The 16,734-nt window shown below is 41.4% G+C and overlaps 1 protein-coding gene across 1 annotated transcript in view; it reads left to right on the top strand.

The window, feature by feature from the left end:
• Window positions 1-12,825: 12,825 nt before the first annotated feature.
• LOC120225055 (keratin-associated protein 4-4-like) overlaps window positions 12,826-16,734 on the top strand; it is a 7,117-nt gene continuing 3,208 nt past the window's right edge. Inside the window, exon 1 of the mRNA XM_039223283.1 lies at window positions 12,826-13,020. Within this exon, the coding sequence (XP_039079214.1) occupies window positions 12,826-13,020 (195 nt within the window). The remainder of the gene's footprint in view (window positions 13,021-16,734) is intronic.

A 16,734-nucleotide genomic window follows, 5' to 3' on the forward strand; every position in this document is an offset into this window, starting at 1 on the left:
ATTACAAAATAAATGATTAGTGGTTTCCTATTTTAGAATAACTCACAGAAACACTTTTAAATGAAAGGAAGGGGGTCACACCAGTGGCATCGGTCTTGCTTCAATGATCATTGCATCCATCATGTGATCAAGGTCTGCTGGGCTGGGTGAGGTCAGAGTAGTGTTCTCTCCCCAGTCTTTGTCCTTAGATTGTAGGTGGATTGGGAGTATCTCTGAGGTGAGGGGACATGATGCTGATATGTTCACAAGGACAAATTTAGTAGATGGCCTGAGTCCAGGTCTGTTTCCCCACAGAAGCCTGATTCAAGACTCCCACAGGCATATCTGTCTTTTGTAGCAGCCTATCCCACCTGCATATCTCAGTTCAATCAAAGACCCTGGGTAGCCAATGTCTGGTGTTATCTCTTGCATATGGCAAGGCAGAGCCAGAGCAGGTGGGTAGAAGCAGCAGCGGTACACTGGGGCTAAGAAAGCATCAGTCAATGTATGTCCTTGTTGACCAGTACTCCTGATTTACCTTTGACTGAATGCTTTCACAGGATGTGGGACTTTCAGGGGTAACTGAGGTGTAACCGGGGCAGTAAGGGCAAACCAGGTGAGTTGGTGACTCTAGTCCTAAGCTTGTTAGCTAGCCTAGTCTGTGTCTTCACGTAGCTGATGACATCTTTATTTGTGGTTGCTCTTTCTTTTTTCCGTCAGGCTGTCTTTTTTTCTGCTTTTCTCCCTTCCTCCCTGCATCCTTGTCCATTCCTTCCTCCCTCATCCTTCTTTCCTTCCTTCCTTCCCTTCATTCTTCCCTTTCTTTCTTCTCTTCCCTTCTTCCCTTCCTCCCTCCCTCGCTGTTCTTCCCTCCCCACTTCCTTCTATCCTTCCTTCCTCCCTCCCTCCCTTCTCCTTTTTCCCTATGCCTTCTCCCCCCTCATCTTACACGATCTTCTTCTGTTTCTTCCAATTATTTTGTCCATCCACCAAGCCAATTAACAAAATAATGGAATGAATTTTGAAAACCATAGATTTTCAAAGACATCTTGAATATATCAGCTCAAAATCTTGGATATTAGTGTGTTTGAGACAATTTCTCCCTATCAGATCTGCAAATCCATGCCTAAGTGCTCTTTTCATGCACAGCAGAATGTCAAGGTGCCAGAGCATGCCACACTTAGAGAAAACATGCTTCTGGAGAGTTGGTTTATAAAGACTCCAGATCACTTGTTGCTGAAATACAAGAATCCGTGTGTGTGTGTGTGTGTGTGTGCGCGCGCGTGCGCACGTTTGTGTTTTACATCATTTCTGAGATATCTTTCAGGGTAAAGCTTTAGTTGCAAACTGTGTGGCTGGCCTCAAAGTGCCTCTTCCCAGTGATATGCCCCTATATTCCGCTCAGTCTCGATTTACTCACCTCTACAATGGGAACCTTAATACCTACTCTGAAAATTCCTCCAAGAATTAAAATGAATCTTCATGAAGTATTCAGTCAACATCCAGCAATATTAGGAAACTTAGGTCGTGTCCGTTTTTCCATCTCATTTTGCAAACATCTAGCTCTTCAGGACTAGCAGTAGGCAAGTTTGGCCTTGGCAGTCTCTCCAGAGCATCCTGGATACTTGGTCTCCAGTGGTGGCATGTGTCTCGCATAGGGGCCTTCGTAGCATCTCAGAGTTCTCTCCACTGCTCCCAGGAAGTGACCCAGGCCCTAGTCTCCTATCCCTCTCAGAGCCTGAATCAAGACTCACAGCCCTGAGCCCAGAGGCAGCACCATTAGTTCAGGACCAGAAGCTCCAGCCTTTGTTCATGACTCCTAGGAATGCCCACACTGTTGCCTCTTTTTTTCTTCCTCACATCCTCCTCACCCCCCTGGGACAGGCATCTTTCTCCCCCCTTGGTTCGTCACAGTTCCTTCCCAAAATACTGGAGGTTGTTCCTTTCCCTTTGATGGTTCTGAGCCCAAGGATTACTCAAAGTCATACATGACCATTGCACCATGTCTCAGCCCCTGACATTATCCTTCTTTAATTGTCTTGGTAACACTTTGATCACAATGACTAATTGTCTAATAGTTGGGGAGCTCAATAGGTTTGGCAATAATTATATGACACCTTTTTACTCTGCCAGTAGGCCCTGAGTACCAGGAAGCCACACAAGAATGTGATTTCCATGAACCACCTACATGTATGTTTAGCTCTGTCTCTTTCTCGTGAGAACACTGTATGCTCACCTGTATCTGACGTAGTGGAGTTCTGAGGGACTAGAAGGCATCAAATGCAACAAAATTCCTATGTTCACAAGAGCTCTACAGGGCAGGTCCCACTGCCTCCACATGTGGTTACTGTTGGCTGAATTGTTGGACACTGATGTGTATAATTTAATTTCAGGTATCACCTGCAGATACAGGAGAATATTATTTCCTTGGTCAAAGAAGACACTCAAGTGAACATGTCACTAGTCTTGAGTCTCAGGGTGTTTTCTAACTTTTCAGGAGATAATGAATATAAGTGTGTTTCATCAAGGGCAGGAGACACAGTCTGGTATCTGAGTGTGTCCATGACAGCCTGTGACAATCCACTGTGAAATTTATTCATCTGAAAATGGAGATAATAATTTGTGAGAAACTGTATGAGGCTCCACATGTGTGCTGCATTTGGTATGTATCCTGTGTACAAATATCTAATTGGGAACACTGCAGAAAGAAATGAACATCATATGGGATGTGGATGGTATAGGCTTTATTAGGAAATAAAGTTGAGACACTGTGTCTTAGAATGAATCACATTCTACATGGATCACGAGAAGAAAAAAAGGATATAAGAACCATGAGTATACTAAAAAGGAATGATTTGAAGACTTTCAGTAGTTGCAGACACCTATGTATGAATCATAAGGATTTCTTTGTCTATGTTACTGATAGGGAGAGGGTGACAATCTGACTGTGGAGTCAAGGCAGAGATCATGACTCCATATCAGGATGCATGAAGCTGGCACATGATCCACAGATGAAGGAAGATGAGACTCAGGTAGAAGTGTTCCACACTTCATCCAGTTGATTCACAAGCTTGTAAAGTTGTTGACTGTGTGCAGGCTTTCAGCAATACTGGCAGTGACAAATCAGTGTTGTGTGCAGATGGTGCCTCTTGGCAAGACAATCAGCAGCAGGAAGGCTGGCAGCAGCTTTGGACACACAGCATATGTGGTAGCAGGGGGTCCTATAGCAGGTGGTGTTGCAGCAGGTTGGGTGGCAGCAAGGCTGGCAGCAGCCTGATCCAAGCCCTGGGTTAGGCAGGCAGGGTGGTAAGAGGTCTTCCTGCAGTATACAGGTGTGCAGCAAGTTGGCTGGCAATAGATGGACCCACAACAGATTTGTCCACAGCCAGTGGACCTGTAGCAGGTGGTATGATATTTAGTTAGGAGGCAGCAAGGCAGGCAGCAGCTGGCCCCACAACAGTTTGTCTGCAGCCACGGGTCCAACAGCAGGTGGCCCTGAGCACAGAGTCTGGCAGCAGGGGCTGCAGCCAGAGTGGATCATGGCCTCAGATGTGGAGAGTTCGGTTTCTGAGCAGAGATAAATTTTTAAGGATCTGAAATTATCTTCTCCACTAGGCCTCTCATACCCTGGTTCCAAAATTGGAACCAATGATCAGAATCTTCCTGGTATCATTTATGATATCTTTTTCTAGAGGCATGGAGAATTAGCCAAGGAGGAAGAATCCCCTAGAGATTATGAACTTCTGAATGTAAATGAGAGGATTGTTTCCCTAGTTAAAAGATAACCCTCAGGAACTTATTTTCAGAAGTGGAAGAGGCAATGAGCAATAACAGCATCATTTAATTATGCATCAGTATTTTTCAAGACAGAATACATCTTCTGGTCACCTGACAATTCAAGCTAATATGGAGAAGTCAGAACCACTGTCACCACCTACTTTTTCCCTTTGGCACTACCTATTTTGGGATACTTTAACACATTTTTAACTAAAGCCATATTTTCACAAGATATAAATCTGTGTCACAAAATTCAACAACTGATAAATCTATTAGTAGCAAGCAACTTCACTAGGTATCTTGTTTCCTACAACAGGGGATTGATTTGAGTATAACTGATACAGTCTTTTACATGCTGAGCTCCAAATCTGTTGACAAAGCTGATTAAAAAAAAAAAAAAACTTTCTCTGGAGATAGTATATTTACATTTAATGGTAAAGAGAAAGGTTTCAAAGAAGTTTGACAACTAGAATATTTGCTTTGAATTGCAGTTTAAAAAAACAAACACCAATAAATATTTTCCCAAGAAGACATATAAATGGCCAATGGATACAAGAAAAGATGCTCAACATCACTGATCATTAGGGAAATGGAAATCAAAACCACAATGAGATATCACCTTACACCTATCAGAATGGCTAGAATCAAAAGGAAAATATATAACAAGTAATGGTGAGGATATGGAGAAAAAGAACCCTCATGCACTATTGGAGGAATGTGAATTGGTGTAGCCCCTCTGGAAAAAAGCATGGAGGCTCCTCAAAAAGTTAAAAATAGAATTACCATATGATCCAGTAATTCCACCACTGGATATCTACCCAGAGAAAATGAAAACACTAACTTGAAAAAATATATGCACCCCCATATTTATTGCAACATTATTTACAATAGCCAAAATATGGAGGCATCCCAAGTGTCCATTAATAGATGAATGAATAAGGAAGATGTGGTATATGTAAAGAATGGAATATTACCCAGTCATAAAAAAGAACAAGATCTTGCCATTTCCAATGACATGGATGAATCTAGAGAACATAATACTAAATGTAGTAAATCAGAGAGAGAAAGACAAAAACCATTATGATTACACTGGCATGTGGAATCAAAGAAAAAAAACAAACAAATAAAGGAAAAGGGAAACAAATGAAAAAACAGACCATTAAATACAGAGAACAAACTACCACTTTCCAGAGGGGAGGTGGGTGAAATAGATAAAATGGATTAAGAGTACATTTACCGTGGGGCACCTGGGTGGCACCATTGGTTGAGCATCCAACTCTTAACTTCAGCTCAGGTTGATTCCACGGTCATGAGATCAAGTCCCATGTTGGGCTCTGTGATGAGTGTGGAGCCTGCTTAAGAGTCTGTCTCTCTCCCTTTGGCCCTCTCCCCAACTTTCGCTCGCTCTAAAAATAAAAAATAATAAATATTTTTAAAAAATTAAAGAGTACATTTACCATGATTAGCACTGAATAATGTATAGAATTGTTGAAACATCATATTGCACACTTGAAACTAATATAACAATGTATGTTGATCATACTTCAATAAAAAATAAAAATAAATATAAAATGTATATTCATTCAGGAACAAAAGGGTCAATGACTCCTCCTGTGTATCAGTGGATCAAAGCTGAGTTAGGTGCATAATAATTTGCACACTTAGCAATTTCTACATTTGTAACATTTTGAAAGAAAGAGCCTTTTCCTTTCAGTGGCAACAATGTGGCTCCTGATACAGCTTCATTGCTCTGACTTAACTGTGGCTGGTATTTCAGGTACGTCTGCAGGTGTGTCTGTTGCTGGGATATGTTGCTGAAGTGGATAAAGGTGGATGAAGGTGGATAAACCTCCTGTTTGCAGACCCAGCATCTGGGTAATGGCTTTACCAATCCATCCTGTCAAATAACCTGCCATTTTTCATGAAGCCAATATGGAGTCATAGTGGCAAAAGGATGAGGTGAGTATTATTTGCTTCTGTGTCTGTGTCCTGAGAATGGCTCTAGCACAGAGAGAGAATCAATACATGATCATTTGAATAAAGAAGACCTCTAAGTTTATTAGCTTGAAAACTTGGACCAATAATAAGTAATTTGTTAACAGGACTAGATAATTGGTGTGTTGGTTTAGAAAAAGTGAGAGAATGACCAATTCAATTATGAACAAGGTAAATTTGAGGCCACATGCCTTAAAACCATTTAATTTCTTAGCTTCTCCATTAAGTTAGAGGTGTGCTGTGCTGATTTTACCACCAGCCATGGTGCTATAGTAGACTGAGGTTTGATTTTCTTTTTTTTTTCCTTTTTTAGTGCAATAGCATATTCATGTTTGTGTCTATTTTAAGTGTTGTCCCGAGAGGTGGAAATGTGGTTCTGTGTCTCTTTGGGATAAGAGAGGTTAAATGGTTAGAGGCCAAAGAATGACTCCAAGTATGCTCAGAATATCAAATGACACATATGAAAAGGATAAGACAAACAGATGAGATGATGCTGAAACAGAAAAGAAAGGCACATGATGCTTTTAGGGATAAAGAAACAATTACATGAAAATTGTGTAAGCTTCCATTCTATTTGTTTAAAATTTATTATTATTATTTTTTTAGAGAGCAAGTGGGCAGAGGAGAGGACACTGTGGAAGGAAATAACCAAACTCAGGAACTCACTCATCTGGAAACCTACCGAGAACCTCTACCATCTGACACCATGGTTAGCTCCTATTGTGGCTCTGTCTGCTCTGACCAGGGCTGTGGCATGGCTTCTGCCAGGGGACCTATTGCTGCCCCAGCTGCTGCCACCCTAGATGAGGTATGTCCAGTCACTACCGCCCTAGATGCTGGATACCCAGCTGCTGCTGCCCCAGCTGCCACCAGATCACTTGTTCCCATACAATCTGTTGCTGCCCCTGCTATGGACCTTCTTCTTGCAATGCCCTGTTGCACACTTGCACCTTCCCCATCAACATCAGTACAGAATCAAAAGCTTCTTTTGTTCAAGGCACCAGGACACAGACTCCTGGGTGATACTACTCAAATCAGTCACAATGGCTGTGTGTCTAGTTTCTGACTTCTCTCCCACATTTGCCCTAAGACCATCACTCTGTGTGAGTCACTCTGTAAGTGACTAATAAGAATCTCAGATTATTGCCTTTCTCCCAGGCATTCAACATTATCTCCCATTACTCAATAAGAAAGAAGTTATTGGCCAAGCTTATGCCTATGGGTAGTTCATCCGAATTCTCAGTTCTTATTGGTAACACTTTCTTAGATTTTTCTCTTTTCTTGATTGCCCCATTTTAAAATTCTATATTCACTTTTTTCATTACAAAAATAAAATGGACTTACTTCTCCTGTGTTTGTAATCAGCTCCTGAATAACTGATTTTATACACACCTACAGACAAGAATTTAGACCTGACTGATTATACAACAGAATTTCTAAACTTACTTTAACAACAAAAAAGCATCAGATAACACAAACTAAACTCATCTCTTTGATTCTTTAATGAACCAGCAATGCTTCATTTTTTCTGCTCACCCTAGCTTCAAGAGAACGGCCACCAGGTATAAAAAATTTTTGGCAATAGGGGCGCCTGGGTGGCTTAGTCGGTTAAGCGTCCGACTTTTGCTTGGGTCATGATCTCGCGGTTCGTGGGTTCGAGCCCTGCGTCGGGCTCTGTGCTGACTGCCAGCTCAGAGCCTGGAGCCTGTTTCAGTCTGTGACTCCCTCTCTCTCTGACCCTCCCCTGCTCACGCTGTCTCTCTCTCTCTCCTAGAAATAAATAAAACATTAAAAAATTAAAAAAAATTTTTTTGGCAATAGTTATTCTCCATTCATATACCAGATGCAGATTTCATTCATGCTTCAGTTTCTTACCCTTACATGATCCAAGCTGAAGAGAAAACTCTATGTCTCCTGCCCCGTCAGTGTTTCTCTGTGACACTCCAACATCCCCTAAAGTACACATCACATCCTAAGGTTATTTTAAAGTACAGGAATGCTAGAGTACGTCTGTAACTCCAGCTCCCAAAATCACTTCCCATGCCTTTGCACATGTCAGCATTTTTGGCTCAAATTCATTCTCCATCTGTCCCCTTTTGCTCTTTGAAGTCCAAGTCTAATGTCCCTTTTCTGCATCACTTTTAGACAGTTACTTCTCCTATCTTGAGAGAGTCTATAGCACTTGTTTATCCATAAAGAATTTTTCTTTGGACTGCTATCTGTTTATTCACCTCTTTCCCTATTCACACTGAGTTTCTCAAAGGTGGGGACTATGTGATTTATTTAACAAACTTGTACCTGGAGCTAGCTCTTGGCCATGTTGTAAGCTAGACCTGGGGGTTATAAAATACCTCCAGAATATTAGAAGAGGGAAAGGTATTTTGAGTGGAGAGTATCAAGAAGCATTTGTTGGAGGAGATAATGACACTTGAGTCTTAAAGAACAAGTAGCATGGATGTTCATGCATAGTACCTGCAACAAGGTAGGGAAGCTTTCAACTGCTGCTTGCTAAATATATCAGTGAGTGACAATCTATAAGACTCTAGTTTTATGATTCTACCAAATCCAACAAAGACCTTTCCAGAAGAACATTTCTTTTATTTTTATTTTTACTTACTTATCTACTTTTATTTTTTTTTCTTTCATAGTTTTTTTTTAATTTATTTTTTTCTTACAAATAGTTTATTGTCAAGTTGGTTTCCATATAACACCCAGTGCTCATCCCAACAAGAGCCCTCCTCCATACCCACCACCCCCCTACATTTCTTTTTTTTTAAGTTTTAAAGTTTTTAAAGTTTTTTTAAGTTTTGAGAGAGACAGAGAGTGAGAGTGTACAAGCGAAGGATAGGCAAAGAGAGGAGAGAGAGAGTCCAAAGCAGGCTCCTCACTAGCAGTGTACAGCCCAAGGCGGGGCTCGAACTCACAAACTGTGAGATTGGGACCTGAGGCAAAAGCAAGAATTGGATGCTTAACCAACTGAGTCACCCAGATGCCCCAAGAAGAACATTTCTAACCAGTATGTAGCTTGTCTGCAAACATGGGTCTGCTACTGTAATCCCAACTGTGAGTCACTTAGGGCTTTTTAGGTTCCAACACAATCCCTACATGATCCTGTGCCCATTCTAAACATTAAAGACTATAGGATCAGTAATTTGCTTTCGCTCTCAGGAAAGTAATTCTATTCTAAGGACATTATACATTCCTGGGAGTGTCATGTATTGGGGCAATAATCCATTAGCTAGTTGACACATTACCTGAATCATCACAAAAGGATTAGGACAATGTCCTAAATGTCTCCTACACCCTTTAAATCTCTTGCTATGACATTCACACAATAAAATATCACTGATTTGGACACATTCCATCAGCGACATGTGGAGGCTAATTTTTCCTGGCCTGCACCCACATGAAATTTGGCATCTTCCATAAAATGATTGTAAGGCAAATTGAGAGAGTGAATTTAATTACAGAAGATATATTTAACATAGTGTGGACTTACTTAATGCTAATTGCAAGTGAATCATATTATTCTGTACCTATGCCTTAAACCTATCACTTAGAAGCATTCTTTAACTATGATTATTAATTATGCTTTTAATGTATTAGAAAGAAGCTAAAAGGCAGTATTTTTAAAGTTTTTATTTATTTATTTATTTTAAAAAAGAGGGAGAGTGTGAGTAGGAGAAGGACAGAGAGAGAGAGGGAGACACAGAATCCCAAGCAGGCTCCACACTGTCAGCGCAGAGCCTAGTATGGGGTGTGAGATCATGACTTGAGCTGAAATCAAGAATCAGAGACTTAACCAACTGAGCCCTTTAAAGGTGCCACCCAAAAGTGCCCCTAAATGCAGTACTTTAAAAGTTCTATCCAGCTAAATTAGGCCAGTCTGCCTTCTTGATTTTTAATTAGTGAAACTTCATTATATTGTTTGTATGGAGACATTTTATAACTTAGTATCATAACACAATTTAAAAGATCTTTAACGTGATTTTAATATTTTCTCAAGCTCCAAAACCTTTTATTGAGATCTACAACTATAAGTCAAGGACTTTGCTGGATATGGATGATTCAAACAAGAACAACATGGATGCTGCTCTGTAGCCATGATGGATTAAACTCTATGGGAATATCAAAGAAATAACACCAAATAACTGTTCGAAGGAGTAAGAGAAGGTATCAGAGAGTGGCATTTGAGCTTGGTTTTTGCTAGGTAGAAAATAAGGAATAGGTTTTCTAGGGCCTTGAACAGAATTGCAAAGGGTAGAATCTGAAAAGTGTGGACTAGATCTTAGGGCAATGAGGAAGATGAGAGAGTGTCTGCAGATGAGGTTAGAAAGGTAGATGTGTGAAGGGTGTTGACAAGTTTGGCATACATCCTAAGGGCACCAGGGAATCAACAGCTTGTTATCATTAGGCCTTGCCCCATGCATAGTAGGGTCACACAAAATCTGGCAGGGCTCAGAACAAGAAGCCATACTTCATAAGATGTGTTTCTTGGCTAAGTCAAATCTCCTGTTTGTTTTAAAACTTGATTTTATTTGAAAAATACTGAAAAGAAGGCAAAAGTATCTCTAATAATTTCAACCTTAATAAAATTATAAAGTATAGGGGCGCCTGGGTGGCTTAGTCGGTTAAGCATCTGATTTTCGCTTAGGTCATGATCTCGCGGTTCGTGGGTTCGAGCCCTGTGTCGGGCTCTGTGCTGACTGTCAGCTCAGAGCCTGGAGCCTGTTTCAGTCTGTGACTCCCTCTCTCTCTGACCGTCCCCTGCTCACGCTGTCTCTCTCTCTCTCCTAGAAATAAATAAAAATATTAAAAAAAAATTATAAAGTATAAAGTAAAATTCTCCCTAATGACTTTCCTTCCATCCCTAGATCAAATTGATAGATATCATTCTTGACCTTTTCCCATGTTTACACAAGTATTTCTATCTTTAAATATGTATACACACATAACATGACCCTGCCCCAGTGGAACCATGTGCTATATTTATTCATTTATTCAACAAATACTTACTGAATGCTTACTATATGCTATAACAATATTCAAGCTACTGAGAATGTAATACCAAGAGCTGATATTCTAGAGGACAACACAGACAATAAGCACAAGAATGAACATGGTGATTTTAAATAAAGTAAGTGCTATGAAGATGAATGAAAAACAAAGGGTACAGTATGATGAGAGGAACTGGGAAATTCTTCATATTGTGAGGTCGGGGTGGTTTCTCTTGTGAAGTGGATGATTTGAGCTGAGACCTGGGTGATACTGAGAAGTATAGGTGCTGAGGGTAGGCTGCCCCCAAAAGGGCCACTTTGGCATGAACGTTGAGTTGAAACCAATCAAAACCCAGCAGATTCAGGAAACTCTTTACCTCCCCTTCAAAGACCTGTTTTTATCAGAAAAGAAGTTATTAATGGAGATTCCCCTCCACCTAAGAAGCTTATCTGCATAGTAGGGCAACCTTGCTTTGTAAATGTCTCTCACCTTCTTGCTAATGGCCTTTTTCTGCTTTGTATCCTCAGACCCCCCACCATTCTCCCTAGCTCATAAAAGCATCATGCTGCCTCATAGTCTTTGGAATTTCAATGTCCCCAGATGGATGCTATTAAAATTGATTTTCTCCTGTTAATCTGTTTCATGTCAATTTGTTTTGTTTTTTAAAAGAAATTTTTATTTTTATTTTGAGAAAGACAAAGACAGCACAAGTGGGGGAGGAGCAGAGAGCGAGAGAGACTGAATACCAAGCAGTGGGATTCTGTGCAGAAACCAACATGGGGGGCTTGAGACCATGACCTGAGCTGAAACCAAGAGTGAGAAGCTTAACCGACTGAGCCACCCAGGTGTTCCTGTCAATCTGTTTCTTAGTCCAGCTAGAAGGACCTTAAAGGGAAATGGAAATTCTTCCTCCCTGACAGCATCATCCTGACCAGCATCTTCCAACCACCAGTCCTAGAGGGTCACATTAGAGATCTCTAAGTAGTGGTGTAGTTGCATGACAAAGTTTTCTTTCTTTCCCTCCCTTCCTTCCTCCCTCCCTCCCTCTTTCTCTCTTTCTCTCTTTCTTTCTTTCTTCCACAAAAGAAAAATAAGTCATCAAAGAAAAGTAAAAGATAAAATTATTAAGGAGAAAATTAACAGTTTCCATAAGTCCATCAACCAGGAAATAATTACTATTAATATCATTTTTAATTTTTGTAAGTGTTAATAAAATTAATATTTATAATTATTGCAATATTTTCTATGTTTTTTTACATAATTGGGGCCATACTGTACATTCTATTTTGTATATAAACATAAATTTTTTGTATACATTAAGTTCTGTTATCAATTCTAGTGGTGGTGATTCCTGAAGGGCTATATGTTCATTCCAGATACATATTTGTTCTTTAAAAAGAGCAAGTCCAGGAAATGGGATTAGAACATAGTTCGGAGTATCTTGAGAATTCTGTATGTGCCCACAATTGTTTCTCCTAACAACTAATCACACTGATGGATTTCACCTTGACTTCCCAGGTTAAGATTCCATTCTTCTGAGATTTGCTTACACCTGGATTGAACCTATGACTAAATCTTTTTTCCATAAGAAATGCTGCAAAAATTGTAGACACAATAAGAGCCATAGACGAGGAAGAGTGAAACCTGGACTACTACATGTCAAGGTTCACATGACATCTGCTCTCTGGAAGAAGCTTCTGTATCTGTTAACATAGATGATGCCAACAAGAACAGAATTACCAGGATGATTCAGGAGGAAAGAGCAGATGGAAAGAGACTCAATGGATTCAGCTTGGAATCTGAGCCAAGATGATTCATCCAAAAGAAGACAGCCAAGATGTGACAGGGGAGAGACATAATGGGATAAATCCTAATCAGGCACAGGAAACAATGTTTTCCATCCAACTCGGAAAATGTAATTACCTAATTAAACAATTGCTTGCTTATTAGGATAAACAATAACAAGGAAAGAGGGCCCTCAGCAGGGTATAAAAGGGGGCCTGGAGCAAGAAGACTTCAAGATTCAAGGCATACACTCTTCTGGAAACCCACCCAGAACCTCCACCCTCTGACACCATGGTCAACTCCTGTTGTGGATCCGTCTGCTCTGACCAGGGCTGTGGTCAGGAGACCTGCTGCCTCCCCAGCTGCTGTGGCTCCAGCTGCTGCCAGCCTTGCTGCCGCCCCACCTGCTGCCAGACCACCTGCTGCAGGACCACCTGCTGCCGCCCCACCTGCTGTGTGTCCAGCTGCTGCCACCCTAGCTGTTGCTAGAATCCTTGTCGCCACTCTGCATGCTCTAGTTGCTCTTGCTGTTGCTAGGTGCCCTGACCTGCACCCTACTGTTATTCATCAGCCAATCTCTTTCATGTAGTCCAACTGGGAGCTGAATCATGTGAGGCCAACTGCAAAACCTCAGTTTCCACTGATTTTCAACTGGATGGACTTGGAATATACCCTCCTCCCTCTGCCACTGTCTCACTATACCCCTACCCCCTTGTTACAATCTCCATCCCAAATCAGCACAAAGGTGGTATTCTCTCTGATAGATGTTAACATGTCATCCTAACTGATATATATGTTACTACCAGATTTTCTTATGGAGATGTTTCTATATTTCAAATAAAACTTAATTTTTCAGGCATACAAATATAAGAAATTTTGTCTCATTATTTTTCCTTCATGATTAGTCATCCTTTGCTGTAAGTTCCTCTACTCTCTGCACAATGAGGAGATCTTACCAGGTGATTTCTAGATCGTCACTTCTATCACTTCAGCACTTCCCATGCTAACAGTATACGATGGTGGCTTACGGCAAGCACCTAGACCTCTCTGTGGAGGTCCTAGTCTCCATGAAGGATCATATCTCAAAGGGCAGAGTAGGGAAGGAAGTCTCTGGGAGAAGTGCTCACCCAATGGGCAGGACTTGGTGGATAAGTGCTCTAGCCTCCTTCCCCTCGAGTGAGGCGTGTGAGACCAGGGGCCTCAATAGCAGTGAACAAACCTGGCTGCCCACAGGTGTCACCTGCTCTGGAAATCAGTCTGGACTGCCTTCCATCCCTTCCCTGGATCACTTCTGAGTTTCCCTAGAGCACTGCTTGGGATCACCTCCCAGCTACATTACTTGGCCTCAAACCTCTGTTTTGGGGTCTGAACCTGAGGTCAACCTAATACCAGAGTTCCAAGTCTCCAGAACAGTGCCCTCAAACATTTCTATATGGTATGAATGGTCACATGGTGACAGGGACAGTTCTCAAGCTCTCCACTGAACCACTAAATCTTATTATAGGAGGCTGTTTCTTCTTACACTTTGTGTACTTAGTTTTAGACTACTACTTGTGTCCAATTCTGAAAGACCACATATCGTGAAGGCCAGGACACAATCCCATGAGTAAAACAGGTCACCAGGTTAGGAAATGTCTCTCTCTAGGAGGCTATGCTTGAGGAGGACCACAGTACAATGTGATTCCTATATTGCATTCAAAACACCAGCACCTAAAACTGGTATTCTTTCCTAAGTACTATATAAGGAGATGCTCTCAGGAGATCCAGTGTAAAGGGGAGTCAGCACAGGCTACTAAACGAAGCTAAGACAAGTGTGGTTTCTGTTCAGCTCAACCCTGATATCCTGACCCAAGATGCTGGGTATGTACTGTGCCACAGACTTCTTCCTCTTCATCGCAAAGGGGTTGGGCCTTAATACTCCTATGTCACTTATCACTACCTTTCAAACTCATTTGGTGAGTGGAAAGGATGGAGAGGAAAGAACTCCAGGTGTCCCCCACCCCCAAGACTGAGACACTGACCTGCAGACAGTGTGTGATCAGTGCGAGCCACTCCTAGTCAGTACTCACACTACCTTGTGGATGAGGGCATGATGGCAAAAAGCATCTGAGTGGGATATTGTAAACATATCCCTAGTTCTGCCCATGTCTATGCATTTCTCATTAACCTTGTTCCGTGTGGTTTCTGACTTTCTATAAAAATCTACAAGATGAGAGTTAATGGGCGGCTTCTCTGCTCTTTTACCTGACTTGCCTGGTACAGTGACCAAGTTCCCAATCCTTGAGAGTCCTGAACCCATGGTTCCTATGTCCTCTTTAGGTTACAACTACTTGCCCATCTGAAGTTAATGCCGGGAATAGGAAGGAATACCATGAATGCTCCAGTAGATCATCTCAATGCTAAACATATTCCTTGTGGCCCCCACAGCTCCTGATTTCTTGGCACTAGAAGCCCAAAGGGATAAGGTGGCAGCCAGAGATTAAATTCCACACAGAACACTGCCCTGTGCCTTCCAGTTAGCTTTCCTGTCTTAGAGCTGAGACCTCCAGATGTACACAGACTATAGTTATGGTAAAAGGCGGCACAAATGCCCCCTATTGAATCACTGGGATGAAGGTAGTGGGGAAACTTCTCCTTTAACTCTCACATCTCCATCAAGAATTCAAATAAGGACCATGAATGATTGTAGGTGTCTAGCAGTGAGTTCAACTCAGATCCCATCCAACAGCCTGCAAACACATGAGTATTCCAGCTTCAGCTGAAACAATGACCATAGATTCCTTGAATTAGGGATGAAAGAAATTCTATGATATATACTTGTGCAGCCCTTTATCTTGGAGGACTGTTTTTTTCATTTTCAGGTTTTAGAGGTCAGGATACCTTGATTCTGCAAACTTTATCAGGGATCATGACAGTCCATTGGATCAATTCTTTTGTTATGTTCTTTTAATTACACACACACACACACACACACACACACACACACACACACCTATGTAAAGGTGTAACTCAGTTGGCAGTTTACATCCTGTTATCAGGGACATCATGTTCTAATATCCATATTGATAGATCCCTGAGGGTCACATATCATTCTGCCCCCTTTGTCATTCCAACCTTATTGGCCATCACATAATTATTTCTTACAATTAAATGCTGCCACACGGACTCTGTCACTCAGAGGTGTGACCATCTCCATTATTCCGAGGGAGCATAGTTTGGTCACAGTGTTCCCTACCACAACCTCTAACTTTAGAGAATAGACACTCCTTTCCCAAAGATGCTGCTGACAGTGGTACCTGATGATTCCTTAATAGCATGGTAAAGAGAGTGCCCCAGACCCGCCCAGGGAATGGCTACTTGGGCTTTGTGACCTTATGACTATATACATTGTAGCATTTCTATTTCTCTGCACCTTTCTATCCCTCCCTTCTCACCTGTGTGTGCCATGGTCCTAGATAAATCTGTACCAGTTATCTATAGTTATGTGACATTTCCTCAAAAATTTAGCCGCTTAGAGTGACACTCATTTGTTTTCTCTGTTACTGTGGATCAAGATCCATGTATGGCCCACCTAGGCTCTCCATTTCATGGGGTTTCACAAGGCTGCACTTGAGGTGCTGGCTGGCACTGGGGGCTCATCTGAGGTCTGGACTGCGGAAGAATCCACTTCCAAGTGCACTTATGTGGTCATTGGCAGGATTCATTTCCTCACAGGCCACAGGAAGGAGGCCCTCACTTCCTTGCTGGTTGTTAAATGGAGATGGTGCTCAGTTTTTTGCTGCAGGATCACTCCCACATAGCACCTGGCTTCATTAAAGCCAGTGACAGAGAGAGAGAGTTGGCATTAAATGAAAGTCATACTCTTTTGTAACTCAATCACTCAATGCCAAATATCTGGTTGTTTAGAAGCAATTTACTTGAGGGGTAGGAATTACATGAGGCCACAAACACTAAGAAGTGAAAGCATAGACCTTCTGGGAGGCTACCTACCAAAACTCGTCCATAATACGGAGTGAAAAAAGTCAACACTCTTACAGGAAGATTTCATTCATATAAAAATTCAGAAACATGTGAAATGAAACTATATTGTATAGGGATGCCTACATAGGTAATAAAACTGCAAGGAAAATAAAAAGTTTACTTGAAAAATCAGCACAATAATCAGCTATAGGTTGGAAAAAAGACTGTGGTCAAGAAAAG

The sequence above is a fragment of the Hyaena hyaena genome, unplaced genomic scaffold (genome assembly GCF_003009895.1).
Source record: "Hyaena hyaena isolate Hyena2069 unplaced genomic scaffold, ASM300989v1 scaffold_1306, whole genome shotgun sequence".
NCBI lineage: Eukaryota > Metazoa > Chordata > Mammalia > Carnivora > Hyaenidae > Hyaena > Hyaena hyaena.